This window comes from Coregonus clupeaformis, chromosome 13, assembly GCF_020615455.1.
Source record: "Coregonus clupeaformis isolate EN_2021a chromosome 13, ASM2061545v1, whole genome shotgun sequence".
Taxonomy (NCBI): Eukaryota; Metazoa; Chordata; class Actinopteri; order Salmoniformes; family Salmonidae; genus Coregonus; species Coregonus clupeaformis.
In genome coordinates this window covers 47807050-47825607 of record NC_059204.1, presented here as the reverse complement: position 1 = coordinate 47825607, position 18558 = coordinate 47807050, and the positions used below count along the sequence as shown (strand labels likewise).

Genomic DNA, 18558 nt, shown 5'->3' with positions numbered 1-18558 from the left:
CAAGTCCACGCAGCAATGTTCCAAAATCTAGTGGAAAGCCTTCCCAGAAGAGTGGAGGCTGTTATAGCATCAAAGCTGGGACCAACTCCATATTAATGCCAATGATTTTGGAATGAGATGTTCGACGAGCAGGGGTCCACATACTTTTGGTCATGTAGTGTCTTTAGTTATAACAAAGGGGTTGAATACTTATTGACTCAAGACATTTCAGATTTTCATTCTTTATTTTTTTTAACTGTAACGTCCTTTGTTTTTCTCAGTCGTGAAACAACCGTCAGGACCGGTCAGCAGATTCGGGTAAGATGAAGGGAGGAGGGGTGTGTCTCTTTATTAACAACAGCTAGTGCACAATCTCTAATGTTAAGGAAGTCTCAGGTTTTGCTTGCCTAAGTTAGAAAACCTCATTATAAGCTGCAGACCATACTATTTACCGAGAGGGTTTTTATCAATATTTTTCATAGCTGTCTATTTTACCACCACAAACTGATGCTGGCACTAAGAATGCACTCAACGAGTTGTATAGGGCCATAAGCAAACAAGAAAATGCACATCCAGAGGCGGCATTTCGTGGCCGGTGATAGTAATGCAGGGAAACTGAAATCCGTTTTACCTCAGTCTTACCAGCATGACACCTGTGCAACTACAGGCGACAAAACTCTAGATCACCTTTACTCCACACACAGTAACGCAAACAAGGCTCTCCCTCGCCCTCCCTTTAGCAAATCTGACCATAACTTGATTCCTGCTTACAAGCAAAAACTCAAACAGGAAGTAACAGTGACGTGCTCAATACGGAAGTGGTCCGACAAAATGGATGCTAAGCTACAGAACTGTTTCGCTAGCACAGACTGGAATATGTTCCGGGATTCATCCGATAACATTGAGGATTTTACCACATCACTCACCGGCTTCATTGATAAATGCATCGACGACGTCATCCCAACAGTGACCATATGTACATATCACAACCAGAAGCCCTGGATTACAGGCAACATCCACACTGAGCTAAAGGCTAGAGCTGCCGCTTTCAAGGAGCGGGACACTAATCCGGACGCTTATAAGAAATCCCGCAAACAGGCAAAGCGTCAAAACAGGACTAAGATGGAATCCTACTACGCCCGCTCTGACGCTCATCAGATGTGGCAGGGCTTGCAAACTATCACTATCAGCCGCAAGCTGCCCAGTGACACGGGCCTACCAGACAAGCTAAATGCCTTCTATGCTCGCTTCAAGGCAAGCAACACTGAAATATGCATGAGAGCCCCAGGTGGTCCGGACGACTGTGTGATCTCGCTCTCCATAACCGATGTGAGTAAGATCTTTAAACAGGTTAACATTCAACTGGCCACGGGGCCAGATGGATTACTAGGATGCATACTCAGAGCATGCGAGAACCAACAGGCAAGTGTCTTCACTGACATTTTCAACCTCTCCCTGACCCTGTCTGTAATACCTACATGTTTCAAGCAGACCACCATAGTCCTTGTGCCCAAGAACGCCAAGGTAACCTGTCTAAATGACTATCGCCCCGTAACACTCACATCTGTAGTCATGAAATGCTTTGAAAGGCTGGTCATAGCTCACATCAACACCATCATCCCGGACACCCTGGACCCACTCCAATTTGCATACCACCCCAAAAGATCTATAGATGATGCAATCTCTATTGCACTCCACACTGCCCTCTCCCACCTGGATAAGAGGAACACCTATGTAAGAATGTTGTTCATTGACTACAGCTCAGCGTTCAACACCATAGTGCCCTCCAAGCTCATCACTAAGCTCAGGACCCTGGGACTGAACACCTCCCTCTGCAACTGGATCCTGGACTTCCTGACAGGCCGCCCCCAGGTGGTGAGGGTAGGCAACAACACATCCGCCACGCTGATCCTCAACATGGGGGCCCCTCAGGGGTGTGTCCTCAGTCCCCTCCTATACTCCCTGTTCACCCACGACTGCGTGGCCGTGCACGACTCCAACACCATCATTAAGTTTGCTGACCACATTGCTATGGTAGGCCTGATCACCGACGACGATGAGACAGCCTATAGGGAGGAGGTCAGTGACCTGACAGTGTTGTGCCAGGACAACAACCTTTGCCTGAATGTCAGTAAGACAAAGGAGCTGATTGTGGACTACAGGAAATGGAGGGCCGAGCACGCCCCCATCCACATCGACGGGGCTGTAGTGGAGCGGGTCGAGAGCTTCAAGTTCCTCAGTGTCCATATCGCTAAGGAATTAACATGGTCGACACACAACAACACAGTCATGAAGAAAGCATGACAACGCCTCTTCCCACTCAGGAGGCTGGAAATATTTGGCATGGGCCCTCAGATCCTCAAAAAGTTCTACAACTGCACCATTGAGAGCATCTTGACTGGCTGCATCACCGCTTGGTATGGCAACTGCTTGATATCCGACCGCAAGGCGCTTCAGAGGGTAGTGCGTACGGTCCTGCCATCCAGGACCTCTATACCGGGTGGCCCTACATATGTTCAAAGACTCCAGCCACCCAAGTCATAGACTGTTCTCTCTGCTACCGCACGGCAAGCGGTGCACCACGTCTGGAACAACAGGACCTTGAACAGATTATACTCCCAAGCCATAAAACTGGTACCCCGTGTATATAGCCAAGTTATCATTACTCATTGTGTATTTATTCCTTGTATTATCTTTCTATCATTTGTCTATTTTTCTCTCTGTATTGTTGGGAAGAAATGTAAATGATTTGTAAGGAAAACACCAAAACAATATTTTGGAGGAACACAGAGGAGGGAGAAGGATGAGGGGTTGGAGGATAGTGGGCAGAGACCAGAGAAAAGCAGCAGATATTTTCCCTTCTTCCAGCACTGATGAAGAGCCCTGGGCTTCCTGTGTGGCAGGTGGTGGGGAGGATAATCCAGGTAAATTATTTAATGCATGGAGGGAGGGACAGGAAGGACAAGGGAGGGGTGGGGGCCAATGGGGTTAGGGGAAAGGTGTGCACAACAGGGAGGGCTATTTGTGGCCTGGTAATCCTTCCCTGGCCCCCACCTCCTCCTCCTCCTGAGCGAGAGCTGCTGAGGTAGGCCAAGCAGGAGACGATTCCACCCTGGTTCTGGACACTTCAAAAAGACGTAAGGGGTACCGAGGAGATTCCTTTAGGCCTATTTACTGGGTACCTGGACAACACTGAAGATTCACCATAGAATGAGGCTTTGCCTCTTACCTGTCCTTTTTCCTGCTTTCTGAAGCACATCATTCAACATGGGAGAAGTTCAAAAGGTAATCCCGCTACCTTCTGCTGCCGATCTTTGAGTTTGATGGAAATGAACATCTTGATGAGTCCTAAAGGGTTATTCAGAGACAGACTGTTTTCCCTTTTCAATAACAAACTAACTGACGATTTGACACAATCTCAGCTAATAAAATGCATTGTAGTCCCTTACAAGCTTCCTAATTGCTTTTTTTCTGTGTCTGTTTGTAATATCCTCTTCTTTCTTGTTTTTCTTAGGGGTTTTTCTCAGTCCTACAGAAATTAAAAGGAACCACAGAACAGGAACTTCGGATAGTCCTTCTGGGTCTAGACAACGCTGGCAAAACAACGCTGCTAAAACAGCTTTCATCCGAGGATGTCAACACCATTACTCCTACACAGGTCAGATCCAATCCTGGCATGCTCTGAACTTACATAAGCAGGCCACTGCAGTTTTGTAATGACAACTCTGTGACCCGCCTCCATGGCAGGATATTACACTTCCTTCCTCAGGTTGTTGCCGAAGGCTTCCACGGAATGGCACTTACTCAATGGTAGCCGGATGTCAGATGTTTTTTTAACCTGCTGTTTCAAAATCTGATCTTTGATCATATCAATGTCTTCTACCAAACTATAATCATTCTTGGATCTCTAAATGGGTGACATGGGTGAGAAAACAATTGCATATTAACCTCAGCTAATGGCACCATTGGTAGCAAGTAAAGCCACTCATCCCTAATAGCAGTTAAAATAGATGCAAAGGATTGTCACACTTCATGTCAGACATGGAAAGGGAAATAGATGGCATGAGTCAGACATGGAAAGGGAGATACAGTGGCTTGCGAAAGTATTCACCCCCCTTGGCATTTTTCCACTTTTAAGATGCAATATATTTTAATTTTTTTATAAACAAGAAATAAGACCAAAAAAATGAAAACTTCAGCGTGCATAACTATTCACCCCCCCAAAGTCAATACTTTGTAGAGCCACCTTTTGCAGCAATTACAGCTGCAAGTCTCTTGGGGTACATCTCTATAAGCTTGGCACATCTAGCCACTGGGATTTTTGCCCATTCTTCAAGGCAAAACTGCTCCAGTTTGCAGACTCTGGGGCCTTTCAGAACAGGTGTATATATACTGAGATCATGTGACAGATCATGTGACACTTAGATTGCACACAGGTGGACTTTATTTATCTAATTATGTGACTTCTGAAGTTAATTAGTTGCACCATATCTTATTTAGGGGCTTCATAGCAAATGGGGTAAATACATATGCACGCATCATTTTTCCGTTTTTTATTTCTTCGAATTTTTTGAAACAAGTTATTTTTTTCATTTCACTTCACCAATTTGGACTATTTTGTGTATGTCCATTACATGAAATCCAAATAAAAATCCATTTAAATTACAGGTTGTAACGCAACAAAATAGGAAAAACACCACTTTTGCAAGGCACTGTAGATGGCCTGATCCCAGATCAATAAATCAAATGTATTTTATGAAGTCATTTTTGCAGAAGCAGTTGTCATAAAGTTCTTTACAAATACCCAGCATAAAACCCAATGCAGAGGCAGATGCACAGTGGCTAGGAAAAACTCCCTAGAACGCAGGAACCTTGGAAGAAACCTAGAGAGAAACTAGGCTCCGAGGTATGGCCACTGGCCAGGCCTCTTCTGGCTGTACCGATGACTTTACAAGGGTCAGGTCACTCCAGAGGGTTATACTGCAAAGCAGGATCAATGAGTTAGCCAGCTAACTTCCCTAAATATTCTGAAATAACTTGACATTTTTTAGAAAGATTAGCTTGAAATGGGTATGGTCTAATTGACTCAACAACCAAAAACACATGGCTAACTCAATGATCCTGCTTTACAGTATATCCCTCTGGCCAAGAGCTCTGGAAGTAAACAAGTAGTGTCATCAAATATCGACACGTTGTCCATTCAAGTTCATCATAGTAGTGTTGAATGATTTGGTTGGTTTTTCATATGTTCGAAGGCAATAAAAGACAGTGCTTGTTTAAGCAGTCGGTTTATGCAGACTTTGCACAAAATAGCACATTGACAATAGTACATTTAGCTAGACTAAGAATAGAGACTAGGCTGTGACTTTAATCCGGGGGTTGAAGATGACTTAACCATAAAGGCAGAGAGGGTGCGACACACATTGTGTAAGGCCTAGCTAAAAATAGAGGGTCAAGGTTTATTATCATTGTACATGTCTGTCTTGTAATGTCAGAATGTTACAAACAAATGCTTATTTAGAGACATTAGTACAATATTAAGGCTGTGTTCTGTTAAACTGTGTTACCTCCGAATTCTGCGCCTCCATTGATCCCAAAGGGCTTCAACATTAAGAGTCTCACGTCTCACGGAATGAAACTGAACGTGTGGGACATTGGAGGACAGAGGAAGATTCGGCCCTTCTGGAAGAAATATTTGGAAAAAACAGATTTGTTGGTGTGTAAATTATCTCTCACTTTGTCCTATTATACAGCGGCTTCAGAAACTATTCACACCCCTTGAATTTTTCCACATTTTGTTGTGTTACAGCCTGAATTTAAAATTGATTCAATTGAGAATTTGTGTCACTGGTCTACACACAATACCCCATAATGTCAAAGTGAAATTATGTTTTGAGACATTTTTACAAATTAATTAAAAATGAAAAGCTGAAATTTCTTGAGTCAATAAGTATTCAACTCCTTTGTTATGGCAAGCCTAAATAAGTTCAGGAGTAAAAATGTGCTTAACAAATCACATAATAAGTTGCATGGATTCACTGTGTGCAATAATATTTTTTTTAACATGATTTTTACATTATCTCTAAGGTCCCTCTGTGATGCGTGTGATAGAAGGAGTCAGGCGCATGAGAGTAATACGCATCCAAAAAGTTTATTCCGTCGATAAACAGTTGCGCAAGCATGTGACAACAAAACTCAGGCACAGGGGAAATATCTACCCTGGCAACGACAAGGTAAGGGTAGCTCAACCGAGCTACACACAGCTCACTACAAACAATCACCCACACAGACAAGGAAGCAGAGGGAACACTTATACATTGACTAATTGGGGATAAGGACCAGGTGTGTGTGATTAATTAGACAAGACAAGTGGAGTGATGATAAATGGATCGGCAGCAGCTAGTAAGCCGGTGACGACGAACGCCGAAACCTGCCCGAACAAGGAGGAGAGGCAGCCTCGGCGGAATTTCAAACACAGATTCAACCACAAAGACCAGGGAGATTTTCCGATGCCTTGCAAAGAAGGGCACCTATTGGTAAAAGGGTAAAAATTAAAAAAGCAGACATTGAATATCCCTTTGAGCATGGTTAAGTTAATAATTACACTTTGGATGATGTATCAATACACCCAGTCACTACAAAGATACAGGCGTCCTTCCTAACTGCCAGAGAGAAAGGAAACCGCTCAGGGATTTCACATTGAGGCCAATGGTGATTTTAAAACAGTTAAAGAATTTAATGGTTGTGGTATGAGAAAACTGAGGATGGATCAACAACATTGTAGTTACTCATCACTTTTTATTTTATTTATTTTTTATTTCACCTTTATTTAACCAGGTAAGCCAGTTGAGAACAAGTTCTCATTTACAACTGCGACTACTAACCTAAATGACAGAGTGAAAAGAAGGAAGCTGGTAAATAATAACAAATGTTCATAAACATTCATCCTGTTTCCAATAAGGCCCTAAAGTAAAACTGCAAAAAATGTGGCAAAGGAATTAACTTTATGTCCTGAATACAAAGCGTTATGTTTGGGGCAAATCCAACACAACACATCACTGAGTACCACTCTTTATATTTTCAAGCATGGTGGTGGCTGCATCATGATTTGGGCATGCTTGTCATCGGCAAGAACTAGGGAGTTTCTTTGGATAAAAATAAACAAAATATAGCTAAGTACAGGTAAAGTCCTAAAGGAAAACCTGGTTCAGTCTGCTTTCCAACAGACAATGGGAGACAAATTCACCTTTCGGACAATAACCTAAAACACAAGGACAAATATACACTGGAGTTGCTTACCAAGAAGACATTGAATATTCCAGAGTGGCCTAGTTACAGTTTTGACTTCAATTGGAATGAAATTTTATGGCAAGACTTGAAAATGGCAGTCTAGCAAAGATCAACAACCTATTTGACAGAGCTTGAGGAATTACAATACCAGTCAAAGTTTTGGACACACCTACTCATTCAATGGTTTTTCTTTATTTTTACAATTTTTTACATTGTAGAATAATAGTGAATACATCAAAACTATGAAAGAACACATATGGAATCATGTAGTAACCAAAAAAGTGTTAAACAAATAAAAATATATTTTACATTTGAGATTCTTCAAATTGCCATCCTTTGCCTTGATGACAGCTTTGCACACTCTTGGCATTCTCTCAACCAGCTTCATGAGGTAGTCACCTGGAATGCATTTCAATTCACAGGTGTGCCTTCTTAAAAGTTAATTTGTGGAATTTCTTTCCTTCTTAATGCATTTGAGCCAATCAAGATAGGGGGGTATACAGAAGATAGCCCTATTTGGTAAAAGACCAAGTCCATATTATGGCAAGAACAGCTCAAACAAGCAAAGAGAAACGACAGTCCATCATTACTTTAAGGCATGAAGGTCAGTCAATACGGAATATTTCAAAAACGATGATGAAACTGGCATAGGAATGGAAGACCCAGAGTTACATCTGCTGCAGAGGATACGTTCATTAGCGCTACCAGCCTCAGAAATTGCAGCCCAAATAAATGCTTCACAGAGTTCAAGTCACAGACACATCTCAACATCAACTGTTCAGAGGGGACTGTGTGAATCAGGCCTTCATGGTCGAATTGCTGCAAAGAAACCACTACTAAAGAAGAGACCTGCTTGGGCCAAGAAACACGAGCAATGGATTTGGTGTCCAAATTGGAGGTTTTTGGTTCCAACCGCCGTGTCTTTGTGAGACGCGGTGTGGATGAACGGATGATCTCCGCATTTGTATTTCCCACCGTAAAGCATGGAGGAGGAGGTGTTATGGTGTAGGGGTGCTTTGCTGGCGACACTGTCTTCAAGGCACACTTAACCAGCATGGCTACCACAGCATTCTGCAGCGATACGCCATCCCATCTGGTTTGGGATTAGTGGGACTATCATTTGTTTTTCAACAGGACAATGACCCAACACACCTCCAGGCTGTGTAAGGCTATTTTACCAAGAAGGAGAGTGATGGAGTGCTGCATCAGATGACCTGACCTCCACAATCCCCCGACCTCAACCCAATTGAGATGGTTTGGGATGAGTCAGATGGCAGAGTGAAGGAAACGCAGCCAACAAGTGCTAAGCATATGTGGGAACTCCTTCAAGACTGTTGGAAAAGCATTCCAGGTGAAGCTGGTTCAGAGAATTCCAAGAGTGTGTAAAGCTGTCATCAAGGCAAAGGATGGCTATTTGAAGAATCTCAAATATAAAATATATTTTGATTTGTTTAACACTTTTTGGGATACTACATGATTCCATATGTGTTATTTCGTAGTTTTGATGTCTTCACTATTATTCTACAATGTAGAAAATAGTAAAAATAAAGAAAAACCCTTGAATGAGTAGGTGTGTCCAAACGTTTCACTGTTACTGTAAACTAATTATAATGTGCAAATATTGTATAATCCAGGTGTGCAAAGCTCTTAGAGACTTAGCAGAAAGCCTCACTGCTGTAATTGCTGCCTAAAGTGAGTCTAACATGTATTGACTCAGGGGTGTAATATTTCTGTATTTAATTTTCAGTGTCTAAAAAAAATGTCTAAAAACATGTTTTCACTTTGTCATTATGGGGTATTGTGTGTAAATGGGTGAGAAAATAAATCAATTTAATCCATTTTAAATTCAAGCAGTAACACAAAAAATTTGGAATATGTCAAGGGGTATGAATAGTTTCTGAAGGCACTGTATCTGTAATATGCTTCAGAGAGTAAAATAGAAGCCATTTACTACAGTTAGGTTTAGACCACAGTCTGTTTCATTGCTTAGAGAAAACACTGGACATTAGTTTACTTCAGAATCTTGAATATCAATAAAAGTTAGATACCGAATAGAGAATCAGTCTTATACAGTGAGGGAAAAAAGTATTTGATCCCCTGCTGATTTTGTACGTTTGCCCACTGACAAAGAAATGATCAGTCTATAATTTTAATGGTAGGTTTATTTGAACAGTGAGAGACAGAATAACAACAAAATCATTTTAATGAGGGAAATAAGTATTTGACCCCCTCTCAATCAGAAAGATTTCTGGCTCCCAGGTGTCTTTTATACAGGTAACGAGCTGAGATTAGGAGCACACTCTTAAAGGGAGTGCTCCTAATCTCAGCTTGTTACCTGTATAAAAGACACCTGTCCACAGAAGCAATCAATCAATCAGATTCCAAACTCTCCACCATGGCCAAGACCAAAGAGCTCTCCAAGGATGTCAGGGACAAGATTGTAGACCTACACAAGGCTGGAATGGGCTACAAGACCATCGCCAAGCAGCTTGGTGAGAAGGTGACAACAGTTGGTGCGATTATTCGCAAATGGAAGAAACACAAAAGAACTGTCAATCTTCCTCGGCCTGGGGCTCCATGCAAGATCTCACCTCGTGGAGTTGCAATGATCATGAGAACGGTGAGGAATCAGCCCAGAACTACACGGGAGGATCTTGTCAATGATCTCAAGGCAGCTGGGACCATAGTCACCAAGAAAACAATTGGTAACACACTACGCCGTGAAGGACTGAAATCCTGCAGCGCCCGCAAGGTCCCCCTGCTCAAGAAAGCACATATACAGTGGGGGAAAAAAGTATTTAGTCAGCCACCAATTGTGCAAGTTCTCCCACTTAAAAAGATGAGAGAGGCCTGTAATTTTCATCATAGGTACACGTCAACTATGACAGACAAATTGAGAATTTTTTTTCCAGAAAATCACATTGTAGGATTTTTAATGAATTTATTTGCAAATTATGGTGGAAAATAAATATTTGGTCACCTACAAACAAGCAAGATTTCTGGCTCCTCTGTCCTCCACTCGTTACCTGTATTAATGGCACCTGTTTGAACTTGTTATCAGTATAAAAGACACCTGTCCACAACCTCAAACAGTCACACTCCAAACTCCACTATGGCCAAGACCAAAGAGCTGTCAAAGGACACCAGAAACAAAATTGTAGACCTGCACCAGGCTGGGAAGACTGAATCTGCAATAGGTAAGCAGCTTGGTTTGAAGAAATCAACTGTGGGAGCAATTATTAGGAAATGGAAGACATACAAGACCACTGATAATCTCCCTCGATCTGGGGCTCCACGCAAGATCTCACCCCGTGGGGTCAAAATGATCACAAGAACGGTGAGCAAAAATCCCAGAACCACACGGGGGGGCCTAGTGAATGACCTGCAGAGAGCTGGGACCAAAGTAACAAAGCCTACCATCAGTAACACACTACGCCGCAGGGACTCAAATTCTGCAGTGCCAGACGTGTCACCCTGCTTAAGCCAGTACATGTCCAGGCCCGTCTGAAGTTTGCTAGAGTGCATTTGGATGATCCAGAAGAGGATTGGGAGAATGTCATATGGTCAGATGAAACCAAAATAGAACTTTTTGGTAAAAACTCAACTCGTCGTGTTTGGAGGACAAAGAATGCTGAGTTGCATCCAAAGAACACCATACCTAATGTGAAGCATGGGGGTGGAAATATCATGCTTTGGGGCTGTTTTTCTGCAAAGGGACCAGGACGACTGATCCGTGTAAAGCAAAGAATGAATGGGGCCATGTATCGTGAGATTTTGAGTGAACACCTCCTTCCATCAGCAAGGGCATTGAAGATGAAACGTGTCTGGGTCTTTCAGCATGACAATGATCCCAAACACACCACCCGGGCAACGAAGGAGTGGCTTCGTAAGAAGCATTTCAAGGTCCTGGAGTGGCCTAGCCAGTCTCCAGATCTCAACCCCATAGAAAATCTTTGGAGGGAGTTGAAAGTTCGTGTTGCCCAGCGACAGCCCCAAAACATCACTGCTCTAGAGGAGATCTGCATGGAGGAATGGGCCAAAATACCAGCAACAGTGTGTGAAAACCTTGTGAAGACTTACAGAAAACGTTTGACCTGTGTCATTGCCAACAAAGGGTATATAACAAAGTATTGAGAAACTTTTGTTATTGACCAAATACTTATTTTCCACCATAATTTGCTAATAAATTCATAAAAAATCCTACAATGTGATTTTCTGGATTTTTTTTCCTCATTTTCTCTGTCATAGTTGACGTGTACCTATGATGTAAATTACAGGCCTCTCTCATCTTTTTAAGTGGGAGAACTTGCACAATTGGTGGCTGACTAAATACTTTTTTCCCCCACTGTACAGGCCCGTCTGAAGTTTGCCAATGAACATCTGAATGATTCAGAGGAGAACTGGGTGAAAGTGTTGTGGTCAGATGAGACCAAAATCGAGTTATTTGGCATCAACTCAACTCGCCGTGTTTGGAGGAGGATGAATGCTGCCTATGACCCCAAGAACACCATCCCCACCGTCAAACATGGAGGTGGAAACATTATGCTTTGGGGGTGTTTTTCTGCTAAGGGGACAGGACAACTTCACCGCATCAAAGGGACGATGGACGGGGCTATGTACCGTCAAATCTTGGGTGAGAACCTCCTTCCCTCAGCCAGGGCATTGAAAATGGGTCATGGATGGGTATTCCAGCATGATAATGACCCAAAACACACAGCCAAGGCAACAAAGGAGTGGCTCAAGAAGAAGCACATTAAGGTCCTGGAGTGGCCCAGCCAGTCTCTAGACCTTAATCCCATAGAAAATCTGTGGAGGGAGCTGAAGGTTCGAGTTGCCAAACGTCAGCCTCGAAACCTTAATGACTTGGAGAAGATCTGCAAAGAGGAGTGGGACAAAATCCCTCCTGAGATGTGTGCAAACCTGGTGGCCAACTACAAGAAACGTCTGACCTCTGTGATTGCCAACAAGGGTTTTGCCACCAAGTACTAAGTCATGTTTTGCAGAGGGGTCAAATACTTATTTCCCTCATTAAAATGCAAATAAATTTATAACATTTTTGACATGCATTTTTCTGGATTATTTTGTTGTTATTCTGTCTCTCACTGTTCAAATAAACCTACCATTAAAATGATAGATTGATCATGTCTTTGTCAGTGGGCAAACGTACAAAATCAGCAGGGGATCAAATACTTTTTTCCCTCACTGTATGTGTGACAAGATGAGAAATATCCCTCCTATTTCCTCTTTCCTCCAGATATATGTCATAGACAGTACAGACAAGAAGCGGTTTGAAGAAACTGGACTGGTAAGGCCAACTGAAATAGCAGTCATACTCTATTCCAAGTTTTTTAACAGTTAGCCTTGTATTATAATAGTGGATATGCAAACCTGTAATTGCTGACAACACAAAGATGTAGTCCACATACTATGCTCCTCTCTGGAATAACACTGCTGACCCCTCAGGAGCTGTCAGAGCTGATCGATGAGGAGAACCTGAAGGGGGTTCCCGTGCTCATCTTTGCCAACAAGCAGGACCTGTCCACGGCCTCGCCTGCCAGCGAGATTGCAGAGGGCCTGAACCTTCACACATTACGCGACCGGGCGTGGCAGATCCAGGCCTGCTCAGCTTTCTCTGGAGAGGGAGTACAGGTAGGCCACAACATCTCTGAAAATAGGACAGATAATGTCACAGTCAGCGTTTAATGAAGTTAGAGGGGCACCATATCACAATATAAAATAACAACGGTACTGTACAATCCTCTGGGCCTTACAAGACGTATTAAAGGCATCATCGAGTGCCAATTCAGTGGACTCAGTTGGTGTTCATGTTCTGTTCCTCCTCATGTAGTACATGAGGGGGAGTGCTGTGCGCACTGCAGAAAAGGTCCTCTTCTCACTCTGTTCATGTAGTAAAATAATTGGAGCCCACAGGAGAATAAGTTATTCTCTGTTAGCCACCATGTCATTAGTAGGATCTTTCCAGAACCTTTAACTGGGTTTCACATAGTGTGCAGCAGATTATGTCACTACAGTTTCCAGTAGGACAACATCTCATTAGCGGTGAAAATTAAGAGCTAAAACAAACTATTGGCGGGCAGACAAATGTTTTGCCTCATTGTCGTGACACCACATGAATGCTGTGTAAAGCTACAGATTAGCATCTGCACCTGAGTACTGTCCTGGAGGATCAGGTCAGGAGGTCAGACCCCAACATAACGCCTTACTATGTGTCCCATGAAATACGTAACACTGTAGCTACAGTATACACTACCAGTCAAGTGTTTGGACACTGTCACACCCTGGCTCTGGGACTCTATATGTTGAGCCAGGGTGTGTATATTCTATGTGTTGTGTTTCTATGTCGGGATTCTAGTTTTGTATTTCTGTGTTGGCCAGAGTGGTTCCCAATCAGAGGCAACGAGTGTCAGCTGTTGCTGGTTGTCTCTGATTGGGAGCCATATTTATACAGGCTGTTTTCCCACAATAGTTGTGGGATCTTGTTCCAGTTGGTTTGTTCCTTTTGGTCTGTACCGTAGGACTGCACGTATCGTTTGTTGTTTTGTTCGAGGGTTTACTCTCTTTAAATAAATATGTTTGCCTGCAACGCTGCGCCTTGGTCTACTCTCTGCGACGATCGTGACAGAAGATCCCACCATACCAGGACCAAGCAGCGTGTCCAGGAGCAGGCAGCCTGGACATGGGAGGAAGCGCCGGGAAAGGAGCTGGAGAGGTTGGCGATGGCCCAGGTGGGCAAATCGTGGTCCTGGGAGGACATGCTCGGGGGCAAAGGGCCATGGGCTAAGATTAAGGCCCTGGCGAGAGAGGAGCAACGGCGTCAACAGTGTCGTCGTCGGACGGACGAGAGGCAACCCCAGAAAATTTTTAGGGGGGGGGCACACGGCATGGGCGACTGGGCAGCAGGAGGCTGCCACAGGGCGAAATGGGAGACGAGGAGAGAAGGCCACCGGGTTACGGGAGCCATTGGTGAGAGGAGGGAAGGAAGTTGTAGAGGCACGGCGAGAGGTACTGAGGTGTATTGCCAGTCCGGTCCGGCCCGTTCCTGATCCCCGTTTAAGGCCAGTGGTGTGTGTTCCCAGTACGGTCCGGCCTGTTCCTGTCCTTCGCACCAAGCCTACGGTGCGCGTCGCCAGCCCGGCCCGGCCTGTTCCTGCCACTCGCACCTAGCCTACGGTGCGCGTCGCCAGCCCGGCCCGGCCTGTTCCTGCTCCACGCACCAAGCCTACGGTGCGCGTCGCCAGCCCGGCCCGGCCTGTTCCTGCTCCCCGCACCAAGCCTACGGTGCGCGTTGCCAGCCCGGCCCGGCCTGTTCCTGCCACTCGCACCAAGCCTACGGTGCGCGTCGCCAGCCCGGCCTGTTCCTGCTCCACGCACCAAGCCTACGGTGTGCGTCGCCAGCCCGGCCCGGCCTGTTCCTGTCCTTCGCACCAAGCCTACGGTGTGCGTCGCCAGCCCGGCCCGGCCTGTTCCTGCCCCTCGCACCAAGCCTACGGTGCGCGTCGCCAGCCCGGCCCGGCCTGTTCCTGCCCTTCGCACCAAGCCTACGGTGTGCGTCGCCAGCCCGGCCCGGCCTGTTCCTGCTCCTCGCACCAAGCCTACGGGGTGCGAGTCGTCAGCCCGGTCTGGCCCGTTCCTGCTCCACGCACCAAGCCAGGGGTGCGCATCGTCAGCCCGGTCCGGCCCGTTCCTGCTCCACGCACCAAGCCAGGGGTGTGCATCGTCAGCCCGGTCCGGCCCGTTCCTGCTCCACGCACCAAGCCAGGGGTGAGCATTGTCAGCCCGGTCCGGCCCGTTCCTGCTCCACGCACCAAGCCAGGGGTGCGCATCGTCAGCCCGGTCCGGCCCGTTGCTGCTCCACGCGCCGAACCGGGGGTGCGCATCGTCAGCCCGGTCCGGCCCGTTCCTGCTCCACGCACCAAGCCAGGGGTGCGAGTCATCAGCCCGGTCCGGCCCGTTCCTGCTCCACGCACCAAGCCAGGGGTGCGCATCGTCAGCCCCGGTCCGGCCCGTTCCTGCTCCACGCACCAGCCAGGGGTGCACGCCGTCAGTCCGGCACAACCCGTGCCTGGGTCACCGGTGCCTGGTCAGGTACCGGTCAGCTGCTCCACACCGGAGCTTAAGCAATCCGCTCCTACGATGTCCAGTCCAGCTCCAGCCAGCGGGGCCAGACCGGACCAGGGGCGCTACGGGGGGATTATTGGAGGGTGGTGGACGAGCCCGGAGCCGGAACCGCCTCCGAGGAGGAATGCCCACCCAGCCCTCCCCTGTTTGGTCTATGTTGAGGCGCGGTCGCAGTCCGCGCCTTTAGGGGGGGGTACTGTCACACCCTGGCTCTGGGACTCTATATGTTGAGCCAGGGTGTGTATATTCTATGTGTTGTGTTTCTATGTCGGGATTCTAGTTTTGTATTTCTGTGTTGGCCAGAGTGGTTCCCAATCAGAGGCAACGAGTGTCAGCTGTTGCTGGTTGTCTCTGATTGGGAGCCATATTTATACAGGCTGTTTTCCCACAATAGTTGTGGGATCTTGTTCCAGTTGGTTTGTTCCTTTTGGTCTGTACCGTAGGACTGCACGTATCGTTTGTTGTTTTGTTCGAGGGTTTACTCTCTTTAAATAAATATGTTTGCCTGCAACGCTGCGCCTTGGTCTACTCTCTGCGACGATCGTGACAGACACACCTACTCATTCAGGGTTTTTCTTTATTTTTACTATTTCTTACATTGTAGAATAATAGTGAAGACATCAAAACTATGAAATAACACATATGGAATCATGTAGTAACCAAAAAAGTGATAAGCAAATCATAATATATTTTATATTTCAAATTCTTCAAATAGCCACCCTTTGCCTTGATGACAGCTTTGCACACTCTTGGCATTCTCTAAACCAGCTTCATGAGGTAGTCACCTGGAATGTATTTCAATTAACAGATGTGCCATCTTAAAAGTTAATTTGTGGAATTTCTTTCCTTCTTAATGTGTTTGAGCCAATCAGTTGTGTTGTTACAAGGTAGGGGTGGTATACAGAAGATAGCCCTATTTGGTAAAAGACCAAATCCATATTATGGCAAGAACAGCTCAAATAGCCAAAGAGAAATGATAGTCCATCATTACTTTAATACATGAAGGTCAGTCAATATAGAACATTTCAAGAACATTTAAAGTTTCTTCAAGTGCAGTCGCAAAAACCATCAAGCGCTATGATGAAACTGGCTCTCATGAGGACCGCCATAGGAATGGAAGACCCATAGTTACCTCTGCTGCAGAGGATAAGCTCATTAGAGTTACCAGCCTCAGAAATTGCAACCCAAATAAATGCTTCACAGAGCTCAAGTCACAGACACATCTCAACATCAACTGTTTAGAGGGGACTGTGTGAATCAGGCCTTCACGGTCGGATTGCTGCAAAGAAACCACTACTAAATGACACCAATGAGAAGAAGAGACCTGCTTGGGCCAAGAAACACAAGCAATAGACATCAGACCGGTGGAAATTTGTCCAAATTGGAGATTTTTGGTTCCAACAGCCGTGTCTTTGTGAGACGCGGTGTGGGTGAACGGATGATCTCCGCATGTGTAGTTCCCACCATAAAGCATGGAGGAGGAGGTGTTATGGTGTGGGGGTGCTTTGCTGGCGACACTGTCTGTGATTTATTTAGAATTCAAGGCACACTTAACCAGCCTGGCTACCACAGCATTCTGCAGCGATACGCCATCCCATCTGGTTTGGTCTTAGTGGGACTATCATTTGTTTTTCAACAGGACAGTGACCCCACACACCTCCAGGCTGTGTAAGGGCTATTTTACCAAGAAGGAGAGTGATGGAGTGGTGTATCAGATGACCTGGCCTCCACAATCCTCCGACCTCAACCCAATTGAGATGGTTTGGGATGAGTTGGACCGCAGAGTGAAGGAAAAGCAGCCAACAAGTGCTCAGCATATTTGGGAACTCCTTCAAGACTGTTGGAAAAGCAGTGTTGAGAGAATGCCAATAGTGTGCAAAGCTGTCATCAAGGCAAAGGGTGGCTATTTGAAGAATCTCAAATATAAAATATATTTTGATTTGTTTAACACTTTTTTGGTTACTACATGATTCCACATGTGTTGATGTCTTCACTATTATTCTACAATGTAGAAAATAGTAAAAATAAAGAAAAACCCTTGAATGAGTAGGTGTGTCCAAACTTTTGACTGGTACTGTACATCTACGTCCGGTATATGGTGTAATTGCTTTGTAATTTTGAAAATGTAATGTGTACATGTGATCTTTTTGTTCTCACAGGATGGCATGAACTGGATTTCCAACAACATTGTGAATAGGAAGAAAGCTGACTAAACCCTGAATATCCAACATGCTGCTTTCTAAACACATACTTTTGTGTGTTTCATGACAACTCTGTACATATGTTGACACCCAATGCAATGGTGACAGGTTTTATAGATGAAGCTATCTATCTGAAGATGCCCCAAAACATTTGAGATCTTGCTGGCTTCTCAAATCCAGCCACAGGAAAATGGATTGAAGGAGGGGGTCACAACAGAAACAATCAACAAGAGAAAAAACACTTAACTTCCAGTCCCATGAACGGTTATTGCCAATGCTCTGGAATGATACTTATTTGATTTAGTCTATGGAAGAAAACTATTCTTGAAGAGTACAAGTAATCCAAGGGACAGAGCATTTCATGGGTAAATAGTCCCACAAAAACATATCTCTTTAGTTTTAGGCACATGAATAAGGCAAAATTCATACACTAAGAAAAAAAGGTTACATTTTGTAGTTTCACTGTTTATACATTATTTGTTTATTGTGTGAATTGAGACTGTGATATAAAATAAATATTGAATTGGCAGAATCTGCTCATACTTGATGTGATATGCATGATTTGTTTGTACCATCAATTACCCCTATAGACAAGCACCATTCCATCGCCAGCCACTGTTTGTTGTCATTGCTCATATATACAGTTGAAGTCGGATGTTTACATACACCTTAGCCAAATACATTTAAACTCAGCTTTTCACAATTCCTGACATTTAATCCTAGTAAAAATCCCATGTCTTAGGTCAGTTAGGCTCACCACTTTATTTTAAGAATATGAAATGTCAGAATAATAGTAGAGAGAATGATTTATTTCAGGTTTTATTTCTTTCATCACATTCCCAGTGGGTCAGAAGTTTACATACACTCAATTAGTATTTGGTAGCATTGCCTTTAAATTGTTTAACTTGGGTCAAACATTTCGGGTAGCCTTCCAATAGCTTCCCACAAT

At 44.7% G+C, this 18558-nt stretch overlaps 1 protein-coding gene across 2 annotated transcripts; it reads left to right on the top strand.

Annotated features, from left to right (window-relative positions):
• Positions 1-3060: 3060 nt before the first annotated feature.
• Positions 3061-18151, top strand: LOC121580263 (ADP-ribosylation factor-like protein 3). 2 transcript variants are annotated; one of them, XM_041895318.1, is made up of 6 exons: positions 3061-3264; positions 3494-3637; positions 5579-5695; positions 12524-12574; positions 12733-12918; positions 17568-18151. In XM_041895318.1, the coding sequence occupies exons 1-6, from the start codon at positions 3247-3249 to the stop codon at positions 17619-17621; spliced, it is 570 nt and encodes a 189-aa protein (XP_041751252.1). In that variant the 5' UTR covers positions 3061-3246; the 3' UTR covers positions 17622-18151. The 2 variants fall into 2 exon arrangements, with proteins under 2 accessions (XP_041751252.1, XP_041751253.1); XM_041895319.1 differs by lacking the exon at positions 5579-5695.
• The last annotated feature ends 407 nt before the right edge of the window (positions 18152-18558 follow it).

What these genes read in the sequence shown, in the direction of transcription:
- LOC121580263 (XM_041895318.1), top strand. An exon ending in ACACCATTACTCCTACACAG is followed by an intron (nt 3,638 to 5,578) that starts GTCAGATCCAAT and finishes TTGATCCCAAAG; the next exon opens with GGCTTCAACATTAAGAGTCT. An exon ending in GGTTTGAAGAAACTGGACTG is followed by an intron (nt 12,575 to 12,732) that starts GTAAGGCCAACT and finishes CTGACCCCTCAG; the next exon opens with GAGCTGTCAGAGCTGATCGA.